The following is a 13,166-nucleotide window of genomic DNA, read 5'->3' as shown; positions in this document are numbered from 1 at the left end:
CTTACGACAAGCAGGGAATACCGTGGATATTATTCTACACCTCCAGCCACAGGGGGAGTTTAAGATGAAGTTCAACAATTGCCAATGAAATGAAGCGTGTTGCATAATGATGATATTCACAAACAGGTGTTCTCGGAAAGCTTCGAGATCAAAATAGGGGTCAGACAAGGACATACTTTCCTAACTCCTCTTGAACAATTTACTTGAAAATGGCACAAGGAACTGATCAGCTTGGGTGTCCATAGTTATCTACCTGATCACAAGGTGGAAGGGCTGGCAGCAACTTGCCCGGTCTTTGCAGACGACACCGCCCTGGACGCTGAATATCTGGAAATATTGGCAATCCAGGTCAACTGTGTCCGAAAACAGGCGGCCAAAGCAGGACTCCAACTGTCACTAGAGAAAATTAGGAACTTTACCTGCGTCAGAGAGACTAACAGAAACGATGTCACTAGAACGGGGAAAAAATCAGGAAAGTGGATTAAACTTGCCAGAAAAAGAGATAACGACCTATCGACTGAGTCAAATTGTCGGTCAAGCAGTCTGAAGCTGAAACACTAAACAAAAGTCATCCACCGGGAAGCCCTGTATGCCGTGCGGTGTCTATCACTAAACAGAAAATACTTGATTCAAAATTTATAAGTCAGAGAGAGAGAGAACGTCTCAGGTACTGTACTGGAAAAAGTGGCGGTGACTGTTGTTCTTCGAGCAAGTACAACAGGGCTTCCATCCTCTATTAACACTAATCAGAGGGAAAAAATGGAAGGGATCCGACACTTCCAAAACTGATATCGGCCAGATGAAGAGAAGGGTCCCGAAGGGCGAGAAAATAAAAGACTCTCAAGGCCTCGAATGCTCTAATACCATCGGGGTCGGAAAAGAAAGAGTAGACCAAGTGAGGTCGGACAGTATAGATGAAAGAGGAGCCTGGTGCAAGCGGAAGCAATGTCAGGACTTAGCTAGGGGCCCCGTAGTGGCCAACGACGCTCCCAAGCTGAGAGCCTCTATGGCCCCTTTTAGTGGCCTCTTACGACAGTCAATGGATAGCGTGTGTGTTATTCTACCGCCCCACAATGGGACATGTGTCGTGCAATTGTTTTTGCCACTTGATTATATAATCCGTATTTCTTGTATTGAGTTACACAATATTTATGTATGTTATTATATAGAGTAAATGAACAAATAATAAAAATAAAAATAATGCATTTTATGTTCTAGTTTTGACATCATTTACGAGGATGGACACAAGAGATATGGTCAGAATCTCTATACGTTTTACTGGAGGTTAGTACACACTGCAGAATATTATAATATTTGTGGTAAGTACTAATGGTCTCCTTCACCATTAGCAGTAGGTGAAATGCTCTGGAAGAAGAAACATCGCTAATTGTTGTGATATGTATGACGTACCTAATATTTTGTCTAGCTGATATAAGATCGCTAATAAAGTATACGTCACCAAGTTAATATCAAAATACACCGATAAATCCCAGACATTTGAAATTTGAAAGTCTTGTAGATTTAAATACAAGAGAACAACCTCTTGTTCTTCTTTTTCTTCTTTTGATACCGTCTCTTCACAGAAGTTTGCCTACCATCATGGCGTATTTTTTCCTACTTCATGTTTCTGCATATAGGATGTCAAACTGATTCGAAGGGTCCGTGCAGGATCATCATTCTATCTTGTTGTCTGTGAGCAGTTGATTCAGGTTGGACTTGTAATGGCTGAAGATGTGACCAAAACGGGCTGCTGTCCTGCCTTTTCCGAGGGTTAAGACTACGAAAGATTTTTGATGTGGCAGAATACTTCTTCGTTGGTGATGTGGTCTCTCCTTGAGATCTTGATCATCTACATTTCAAAGAAGGTTCGTTGACGAAAACCTTAGTATCTAGCCTTCGACACCGTAAGGCAGTATCGCTATTTCACGACATCCCAAGTTGCAAATCGTAAGTCACGATTGCACACAAGATGTGTTAATTTTGGGAAGACGCCTATTACAATGCTGATTCAAGTTTTGAATTTTACAACGGAAATTACTACTGTTAAATGTTTTCATTCTTCCCCTCAAGGGGGAGGCGGGCCTCCCAGAGGGTGAGGCCGTCCCTGAGGCCAAGAGATTTGTGGTAGTGACGAAGATGTGTGGTAAATGTGTGAGCTTAGGCGTCCGTGGCCTATACTAGGAATTGTCCCGGCACTCCCCTTAGTGCAGGAGAACGGAAAACCACGGAAAACCATTCTCAGGACAGTCGACGGTGGGGACCAGCCCCTCTCCCTCTGCCGAATACAGAGGCGCAGAGCCACGGTATAGTCGTGGCCACCGCTCCTCTGCTTGGTTGGCCGGTCGGAGTGCGGAGCTGTCGGACCATGGACCTGCCGTGGCCACTCTGCATCCGTCAATCTACGTAAAGTTAGCATATTATGCAGGGGACGTCGGGAAAACACATTTCCCGCAGTCCATTGATCGACTCACCGGTAAGCTATAGCAGCTCGGGCGGGAGTTAATTTACGTTACAGAAGGCCTCAATTGACTCGTTCAATTCCAAGACTGTGTAAGTCAAAGTTTAGAAATGTTCGTACAACCACAGAAAATTGTGTTGAATTGTTCTTTGGGAAAATTAACAATTTTTTTTTTTTTTTGCTAGGGGCTTTACGTCGCACCGACACAGATAGATCTTATGGCGACGATGGGATAGGAAAGGCCTAGGAGTTGGAGGGAAGCGGCCGTGGCCTTAATTAAGGTACAGCCCCAGCATTTACCTGGTGTGAAAATGGGAAACTACGGAAAACCATTTTCAGGGCTGCCGATAGTGGGATTCGAACCTACTATCCCCCGAATGCAAGCTCACAGCCGAAATTGACAATTCTTTGATGCTATACGGTATCGGATAACGATAGTTTTGGGGCTAATATGGTCTTGGAAAGATTGCATAAATAGGAAATCGGATATAAAGAAATATACAAGGGGCGTACTATATTGTTTTACACTTTATTTTTTGTACATCCGGGTATGGTTCACATTTCACTTTTGAACGTGATGACGTGTAACTAGCGACTTGTTCCACCGTTTGGTAGCAGCACACGCACAGGGGCCAACGAATGCACTCGACATAGTCATTTCACAACAACACTGTCAGCGTAGGAACAGACAACATGGAAATCAACCGTCAGGGACAGCGCTATACGACTTGGTTCCTATGGAATGAGGGCGTGACCACTGCAGAAATTCATCAGCGCCTTATGGCAATCTGTTCAGAACATGCGCCGGCATGGAAAAGAGTTTACAACTGGATGGAAAGTTGGAAAACAGGACGCACATCGGCCAACAAGGGAACCAGTTCTGGAAGGAATGAGACAGTGTCAACACCAGCCAACATTGCCCGGGTCGAACAGGCTATCCAAGGAAACAAATGCATCACATTCACGGAAATGGAGGCAGCCACGGGAAAGATGTCATCCATGTGGGTGCCTAGACTTTTGCTGCAGACGAAAAGCAGAGACGTGTGGACGTGTGCAGAGAACTTCCACAACGCCATTATCGAGATCCAGCCGGCTTCATGGCTAGGCTTGTGACTGGTGATAAGACATGGCTCCATTACCATGAGCCACAAACGAAACAACAGTCGATGCAATGGGTGCTGCCACACCCACCATACACTCCCGACTTGGCACAAAGTGATTATCACTTGTTCGCTAACATGAAGAAACCTCCGCGTGATAGCCGTTTTGAGGATTTTGCAGAACGGGACACAGCTGTCAAGGCATGGGTACGCAGCACTCTGAAAGAATGGTTTCAGGAAGGTCTGGAGAGACTGACACATCGATGGCAAAAGTGCATACAGTTACAAGGAGATTAAGTTGAGAAGGTGGACGTAACAACTGATGTGTATTGTACTTCATTTGGGTAGAAAAAATATATAGTGTAAAACAATATAGCACGCTCTTCGTATTTTGCACGTACGTAGTTTCGATGCAGTTTTGGAGCGGTTTAGCTGTTTTGAATTAAGAGGCTTTTCCTTTTGGAGCATTTATTCTGCATGTAAGTAAAAAAGATGATTAATATTTTGTAAACATGTAGCACAGCATCGAGAAAAGTAAGAAAAAGTCAATGAACAACAAATATTTTCTTCTGTATTCGGAATACATTCATTAAAATGTGAAGAACCCAGCTTCGACAATAGGAATAGTGTCTTCCATTGATTCATCATCCATTTCAGGAGGATTTTATCTGCTTCAGACAGCACTTCTTTGTATAACACCTACTTTTACATATTGCGCCACTCAGGTCAAAATGCTTCAACCAAAGGTCCTTGACTCCAAACTTTTTGTAGCTGGATTTATTGCATTAAGATTTTCCCTTGTTTCATTATTGGTTATGGAAGTTATCTTGTTCTCTCCTTTCCCAGGCTTCTACTTTTTACCACACCATCGGGTCTCAAGTAATATTGAGCGCCAATTCGTCAAGAAGGAACAAATTGTATCGCCGGTGAAGACAATGGTGTAATTATTGTATACCAATGAGGTAATCCACCTAATTAGGTGGACTGATTAAGTGGATTCCCTCGTTTGCAAATTTTATATTGTATTGATTAGGTGAATTACTTTATTTTTCTACAATAACTATATTGTCAGCAATACGGAACATGGAAATTATAAACTTATACAATGCTGTATACAAAATGTTTGGGATCATCCGTAGACCATTGATTGGCCGACAGATGAAAACTGAAAAAAAAAAAAACCAGTAGCACTTCAAGTACTGAAGCAGTGTTAAAATATGTTCTTTCTTCGTATTTCTTGCTGAATCATTCCTCTTTCAGGACACTGTAGCAAGAAATAATAATAGATGTTTTGGACTTACAAAGTTTTGAAACAATACGATTAATCACTCTAAAGTATGTTAGAGACTTACTAAGTCCTGGAACCATTTCATAAACCCTGAACTTAAAGAGTTTTTGAGCAGCTCAGGAAATGGATTTACATAGTTTTGTTGCAGTAGTGCTTTTGAATCGAATATTCCAATGGCTGTTACCTCGTTTTGAAAATAAACCCAACTAATATTCTATATTTGTTGGCCTTGGCACAAGGCGCAATCAAATGAAACCGAACACCCGCCATGGCACAGATTCCGCGTGAAAGATGGCAACACTGTTGTTACGTATCGATACTGCCATCGCTGTAGTAGAAGAACTATTTAGTGACAACTCACAGGTGCATGCAGTCGTTGGGTTATGTCTTTGTTGGTGCGCGCACTGGTTTAGTATGTTCGTCCAGCTGTAGAAATGAAGGCACATGAAGAAGAGCAGAGAATTGTGGATCTTTTTCTGGTCGCGCAGCGCTATGTAGACACTATGTAGAAACTGCGACACGCCATAAAAACCCTTGAATGCTGTCGGACGGAGTCATTCTGTTGCATGATAATCTTAGCCCCCATACTTCCAATCTGGCGAACGCTACGCTTCAGCGGTTTGTTTGGGAAACACTTCAACATATTCCACACAGCCCGGATCTTTCATCTTGTGATTTTCATATTTTGGCGATCTGGAGAAAGACATTCGTGGACGTTGGCTTAATTCGGACCAGGAAGTGCAAGAGTGGATGCGGTTGTGGATCCGTCAGCGACCTACCTCTTTCTACAAAACTGGAATTGATCGTCTCGTCTCCCAGTGGAATAAATGTATTAACGCTTTTGGGAATTACCTTTGAATATAACCATTCCATGGTCACGTAGCGGGTGTTCCGTTTTCATTTAACTCCCCCTTCTACATCAAGCAGTACAGAGTCACGGAAACGACGGAGAAATTTGCGAATTGTTCTGTCATAAGATTTATTATTTTGGATAAATATTTCAACTAGAAATATCCATAGTCGCCATTCTGACAGCCAACACAAGTGACATTGAACAAGGGTAGGAATCCAACACTAATAATGTGCGCTCAATAAAAACTCCACTCGAAAATGGCGTGTACACTAACATCTAACCACGCTCACTGCACTGCCTGACCGCGCACTCTATCCCCGCAACTCGGGAACAAAGCCGTCCCAGTCCACTCGCGCGGCAGCTCCGGCTGAAGTGAAAGTAATTTTTCGCTGCCTGTACCTCAACGAGCTAGAATAAATAACATAGAGAGGCGGAAGCGCTGCCTGGGTGAAGCTAATAGAACGAAAGTCCGCCATGTTTATTGTTGTCACACAAGCAAGGGGGCATGGCCTTTAAATGACGAAAAGTGTATAAAATACGCATTTTAGAATCACTGGGGGAGAATTAAAGACCGTTGCCGATAGCTTGAAGCATTAAAGCGAATACCGCCACTTCATCATATTGCGGCACGAGGCCAACATCACGATCAGTTGATTGTAGGGTACCGGTAGTTCGAAATCATCGCACAGTGACATACGAATAGGCCTCGAAATCAGAAAAAGAGCGTTACCCTGCTTGGCTGTTGTGGTTAAGCGTAAATTAGAATAAAAGTGATGGACATAAATATTTATGACAGGAAGCTTTAAAATCATTGGGACCTACAATAGGTTACAACCTCATTCTGTACATATTTCTAAAATTATTGCATCCTCATGAGTACTGTGTTCCTTTCTTAATCTGTTTACCCTCCCGGGTTGGTTTTTCCCACGGACTCAACGACGGATCCCACCTCTACCACCTCAAAGACAGTTTTCTGGAGCGTGAGACATTGGGTCGGGGGATACAACTGTGAGGGACGGCAGCACCTGCTATGCTGAACAGGGGCCTTGTGGGGGACGAGAAGGAAGCGGCCGTGGCCTTAAGTTAGGTACCATCCCGACATTTGCCTGGATGAGAAGTGGGAAACCACGGAAAATCACTTCGAGGATGGCTGAGGTGGGAGTCGAACCCACTTCTACTCTGTTGACCTCCCCAGGCTGATAGAATCCCGTTCCAGCCCTCGTGCACCTTTTCAAATTTCGTGGCGGAGCCGGGAATCGAACCCGGGCTTCCAGGGGTGGCAGCTGCTCACGCTAACCAGTACACCAAAGAGGCGGCCCATGAATACTTTACCACAATAATCGTTTAGTGTAATTATTTATTATAATATAGGGGGGATATCATGTTTCTCCCATTACCATATCATACTGGGATTACTAGCTGAAAGGTAAGCTTGAAAGTTGTCCATTATGAAGTGTGACATAGTTTTAAATCCAAGACAACAGACATCTACAGTAAAGGCTGTATACATTTCAAAAATAGCAGTAAAATGCTGTATTTATCATATTTAGTGTACGTTTGAACGAAATAAGTGTTTTTTTGTGGTTACGTTTTCTTGGTGCTGGGCGCTCCATTTCCTTTATTTGTAAATGTGAATGAAAATTAAATAGGGCTGGAAATGTACAGAGCATAAGCAACTGAATTGAGTGGGATACCATTTATCTCTTTTCGCCCTCACAACGCATTGTTCCGTTAATTCCTTGTTTTTAAACGAAATCTGAAACAAAATTCGACAAATAATTACCGTGGCTATCTGTACTTTCGCTAAGTAAACAATAAAATGGATTTAATTACAAACAGAAATTACAAAAAGGAATCTCGGCTATAATTCAGTAATACTTACTTAAAATACGATATATCCTTGGTTTTATTATTCCGATTAGAACAACCATACGCTGAGCTTACGGCTGGCATTCTTGAAAGCGAGAATCTATGTTTTCACTTCTTAAAACGTAGGGAATTAAATTGGCATCCACGATCTCCCTGTCACCTCAACATATGCTCTCGCGCCAATTCGCTTTGTTTTGACAACCGTTAACATGGCTGCCCCTTATCAACTTGCTTCAAGCAGGGAGCGCTGATGACAGGCATACAGCCCCTCTATGTTATTCTAGCTCGTTGCTGTACCTGCTTCGGACACCATTCTTGTTGTGTTAGCCTGCAACCTGCATACTTGAAATGTGACACCATCACAGTTGTGCTTCCGACCAGGGAGGTAACAGGTGGTGGTGGTGATTATTGTTTTAAGACGAAGTATAACTTGGCAATCATCCTCTATTAACACTAATCAGAGGGAAACAATGGAAGGGATCCGACACTTCGAAAAATGAACATATCGGCCAAAGAAAGACAACGGCTTGAAAATGAAAGACTCCATAGGCCTTGTAAACCAGAAAAGAACAAGAGTTGACCACAGGAGGTCGGACAGGATAGTGAAAGTGAGGAAACTGATACAAGTTACTGGAAACAATGCTAGGACTCAGTTAAGGGTACCATGGTTCCCAACCCATGCTCCCAAGTTAAGAGTCTCTGGGGCCCTTTTAATCGCCTCTTGCGACAGGAAGGGGATACCATGAGTGCTATTCTACCGACGTACCTGAAACTCTCCACTCCTTCAATCCTCCATGATTCTGTTCTTAGGTGATGAGGGGCAGTTTTGATAATTGTCGTTTACGTAGTTTTCTCAAAGAAAATCTGGAGACCAGATTTTTGAGCTTGTTCCTTTAGTACATTTGCCTGTTGTTTCTAGGTAAGATGATCGGGCCATCAGGGGAAGCAAGACGGTTAATCTTGACACCATTCTCTGATCTGCCGATATGCACTTGCTTCAGTAAACCTTTCCAGGCGAATTCCCCGTTATAACAATTATTATTATTATTATTATTATTATTATTATTATTATTATTATTATTATTATTATTATTATTATTATTATTATTATCCTTTGTTCGTAATGCCCAACTGAGGAACGCGATTGAACTTATTTAGCTAATATCGTTGCCTTTTTCTCCCAAAATCTCTTCATCTTCTCGCTTGTGGCTTTTCCTGCGATCTTCTGACCAGGTTTTGTTGGTGGTTGTGCTTGGATGGTGTGTAAAGCGGGAATTGTCGACTAATTTTCTGAACTATTTCCTGAAGATCTTTTCCAACTTCGAGCAGTCAATCGGTTTTTACTTTCGTTGATAGGGCAAGATTCAGAATTCTTTTGGCCAATCTCTGATTATTTATTCTGAGAATATGTCCGTAAAATGTCAAATGATCTTACCTAAATTTGCCTGGTTAGACGGTTTGAGTCCCGTTGGTCGAAAAACCCAACAGAATGTTGGCTGGCAGGGTAGGGGAGGTGGTGTTATACAATTTCCAATCACTGGATTGCGTGCCAAAAACCTGGTATAAATTCCAAACCTCTCCGCAGTGCTCATATGGAGTGAGGGCATACGACGCTGTTGATGGTGATTCGTCCGTCAGATGGGGACGTTAAACCTTGAGCAGATCCCTTGATGTTATTCAAACTATCATATATCACATTCATTTCACCTCATTAACTCCTCTAATGAGGCTGACGTCAGAAAGGGCATCCGATCATAAAGAACTCACTACGAAGATTCATCTCACTTCATACCTGCCTCTGTGGATCCGTGGTAGACTGTCGGCCTTCGGATCCCAAGATAGCGGGTTCAAACCCGGCCGAGGTAGCCGGATTTTTGAAGGGCGGAAAAAAATCCATTCGATACTCCATGTCGTACGATGTCGGCATGTAAAGGATCTCTGGTGACACATTTGGTGTTTACCCGACAAAATTCATTAAATCTCAGCCATAAAAAACGCCCAAGAGAGATCCGGTTTACCCTGTCTGCCATCTAGTGGGCCTAGAGTAAAACGGAACGTCGAAATTGACGAGCAGACAGCCAGATGGCGTCAAATTGAAATGTCTGCACACGGTAGCTGAGGCCATACGATTTAAAAAAAATACCTGACCCCGTAGAAGAATGGGCAAGGATTGTATTATTATTATTATTATTATTATTATTATTATTATTATTATTATTATTATTATTATTATTATTATTAACAACTTGTTGTCTATTACTGTTAACCTAGCATTTGTCCTGCCATCAGATAATTGTGTGTCAAACTGCAGGTGTGAACCCCAGCCCGTGTTCAGTGTGATGGGCCATAAGCTGGCATCACACAGTCTGTTCTGGAATGTGATCAACTCCCTCAAGTGTGAGACGAACTTCGACCTGGCTCCTGATGAAGGTCCAAAGGAAGGCACTGACGAACCACAACTCACAGCACAAAAATCGTAAGTGCGTAATCAACAGTGCGATTCTGAATATTACAGTGCATACTATAATTTCGTAACTCAAGGAATAACATTTACACAGATCTATTTACAGGACCGACAGTGAACGTAGACGGAAAGATGCTCCTTCACACGGCCATAACTTTGAAGTGAGGTAAGTTTTTCTGTATAAGCTGTATGATTTTCAACTCCTGGAGCCAGACCCTGTAATGAATAGTGCGATTGTGTCACTTATACCTTTACTCGGTTTATGCATTTCAGTAATTTGGCAAAATTGCAACCCTGCTGGTGAAAGATGGTGGTGATTATTGTTTTAAGAGGAAGTGCAACTGGGAAACCATCCTCTGTTAACATTAATCAGAGGAAAATCTTAAGGAATCAGACACTTCAAAAGTTGCCAGAGAAAGGCAAGGGCTACGAAGGGCGTAAAAATGAAAGACTCTCTAGGATTCGCAAATCTAATACTTTCGGGGTCGGAAAAGAACAAGAGTTGACCAAGAAAGGTCGGATATGATAGATGAAAATGGAAAGCCTGGCATAGGTAAGAGGAAGCAATGCCAGGACTCAGCTAAAGGCCCCGTGATCGCCAATTCACGCTCCTAAGTTAAGAGCCCCTTGGGCCCCTTTCAGTCACTTCTTACGACAGACAGGGGATACCGTGGATGTAATCTACCGTCCTAACCCACAGGGTGCTTGAGCAATTGTATCATTTTCCGAAGTTTTAAGATGACACTATCCAGCTTTTGTCGAACGAAAAACTGCAATAGGGCATGCTTCACACCATTGAAGATCAACTCAACTGAAGATCCAGAAATTTGGTGATGAAATATGATATTTTTGTCTAGCGTACAGCACAAATTTCACTCCCGACACCACAGGAGTCATAGTTCATGGCACCACGTTTTCTATGACGACTGATTGATCATCGTAAAGACAACAGAAATGTCTTTCTAGAGAATTTCACCTCCAAATCAAGGACTGGGTGGTGGTGGAGGTGATTGTTGTTTTACAACCATCCGCTATTAACATTAATCAGAGGGAAAATGGGAGGGATCCAACAGTTCGCAAAATGAATGTATCGGCCAAAGAAAGCCAAGGGCCACGAAGGGCGTAAAAATGGAAAATTCCCTACGATTCACAAACTTAATATCATCGGGGTCGGAAAAGTTCAAGAGTTAATCAAGGGAGGTGATGTAGGATAGATGAAAATGATAGGCATCACACAAGGAAGTAAAAGCAATGCCAGAACTCAACTAAGGGCCCCATGGTGGTGGTGATTATTGTTTTAAGAGGAAGTACAATTAGGCAACCATCCTCTCTACGACAATAATCAGAGAGAGAGAAAATGGAAGGGACCCGACACTTCAAAAAATGAAGTTATCGGCCAAAGGAAGTCGAGGGCCACGAAGTGTGTGAAAATGAAAGACTCCCTAGGCCTCCACGCGTAATACCGTCGGGGTCGGAAAGAACAAGAGTTGACCAAGAGAGGTCGGATAGGATAGATGAAAGTGAGGAACCTGAAACAAGTAAGTGGAAGCAATGACATGACTCAGCTAAGGGCCCCATGGTCACCAATCCACGCTCCTAAGGTAAGAGCCCGTGAGGACCCCTTTTAGCAGCCTCTTGCGACAGGAAGGGGATATCGTGGGTGTTATTCTACTGACCCCGTCCACCGGGGGTTCGTGGATTGTAAGACAGAAGGGAGAGTATAAATTGACTATGATTACCATTATGTTAAATTGTTTTACTTGATAGGTTTATTCTAGCATATAAGGCAATACAGTAGTTATAAGAAGATTTACTTTTTATCCAACTATTAGCATAATGATCCTTGTATTCCAGGTGCGATGACGAGTCAAAGGGGCTCATTGTTGACGGTATCGAGGTGAAAATAACACCGCATATGAGGGGCGCCATCACGTTCTTGTGTGATCTCCTGAGTATGACTCTTCCAGATGATTCAAACATTTACAGGTAAACTACATCTGAAAATATTCAGAATATATTTCTCGTGTATATGTTAGTCTACTGATTCCTCATAAACATGAATCTTTTCCTTCTACCACTTTTTCCCACACCTGTGGGGTCGCGGATGCGAACTGCATAGCACATGCGGATTTGGTCCTGTTTTCTGGACGGACACTAACCCTATTGAGGATGTACCGAGCGAGTTGGCCGTGCGGTTAGTGGTGTGAAGCTGTGAGCTTGCATTCGGGAGGTGGTGGTGGTGGTGGTGGTTGTGATTATTGTTTTAAGAGGAAGTACAACTAATCAGATAGAAAATGAAATGGAAAGGATCCGACATTTCGATAAACGAAGGTATCGGCCAGAGAAAGACAAGGGCCACGAAGGACGTGAAAATGAAAGACTCCCTAGGCCTCGAGTAGCGTCGGGGTGGGAAAAGAACAAGAGTTGACCAAGGGAAGTCGGCTAATATACCGGTACATGAAAGTGAGGAACTTGGCACAAGTAAGGCGGAACCAATGTCAGGACTCAATTAAGGGCCTGGTGGTCGCCAACCCACGCTCAAAAGTTCAGAGCCCATGGGGCCCCTTTTAGTCGCCTGTTACGACAGGCAGGGGATACCGTAGGTGTTATTCTACCGCCCCCACCCACAGGGGGATTGAGCAAGAGAGCCCAGATAGGAAGGATGAAGGTGAGGAGCCTGACACAAGTAAGAGAAGGCGATGCCAGACTCTGCTAGAGGACACGTGGTCGCCAACCTACGCTCCCAAGTGAAGAGTGACTGGTTCCACTTTCAGCTCACTCTTACGACAGGCAGGGGATGCATTCTACGGACCCTGACCACAGAGTACGTTCCGCTAGAATGTTGACAAATATTAGCAGTGGAGAGTCTCTCTTGGGAAGTGGCAAAGATTGAAAACTCATGATCAGAATAGCTTTTAATATGTTACTCTTTGTTTCAGGTTGGGATACATAGCTACTGAAGAGTGTTTCAACGCCGAGGATTACGCATTAAATTCTACCAACAACAAAATGTAAGTTAACCCTGAGATATTTGGAACTGTTTATTTATAAAATTACAATATAATTTTGCGTTTCTACAGTGTGGTAGTGCTGGTGATTGTTGTTTTAAGAGGAACTACAACTCGGCTAAAATC

The 13,166-nt window shown here is 43.0% G+C and overlaps 1 protein-coding gene across 2 annotated transcripts in view; it reads left to right on the top strand.

The window, feature by feature from the left end:
• The window catches only part of LOC136876877 (uncharacterized), a 186,576-nt gene that overhangs the window by 68,073 nt on the left and 105,337 nt on the right, over positions 1–13,166 (top strand). The window contains exons 12-16 of one of the 2 annotated variants that reach the window (XM_067150634.2): positions 1,219–1,284; positions 9,880–10,044; positions 10,139–10,198; positions 11,887–12,018; positions 12,972–13,043. In XM_067150634.2, the coding sequence (XP_067006735.2) occupies positions 1,219–1,284; positions 9,880–10,044; positions 10,139–10,198; positions 11,887–12,018; positions 12,972–13,043 (495 nt within the window). Of the gene's footprint in view, positions 1–1,218; positions 1,285–9,879; positions 10,045–10,126; positions 10,199–11,886; positions 12,019–12,971; positions 13,044–13,166 lie in introns of both variants that reach the window. The other variant, XM_067150633.2, reaches the window with a different exon arrangement.

This window comes from Anabrus simplex, chromosome 7 (assembly GCF_040414725.1).
Source record: "Anabrus simplex isolate iqAnaSimp1 chromosome 7, ASM4041472v1, whole genome shotgun sequence".
Lineage (NCBI taxonomy): Eukaryota > Metazoa > Arthropoda > Insecta > Orthoptera > Tettigoniidae > Anabrus > Anabrus simplex.
This window is presented reverse-complemented; position numbering and strand designations above follow the sequence as displayed.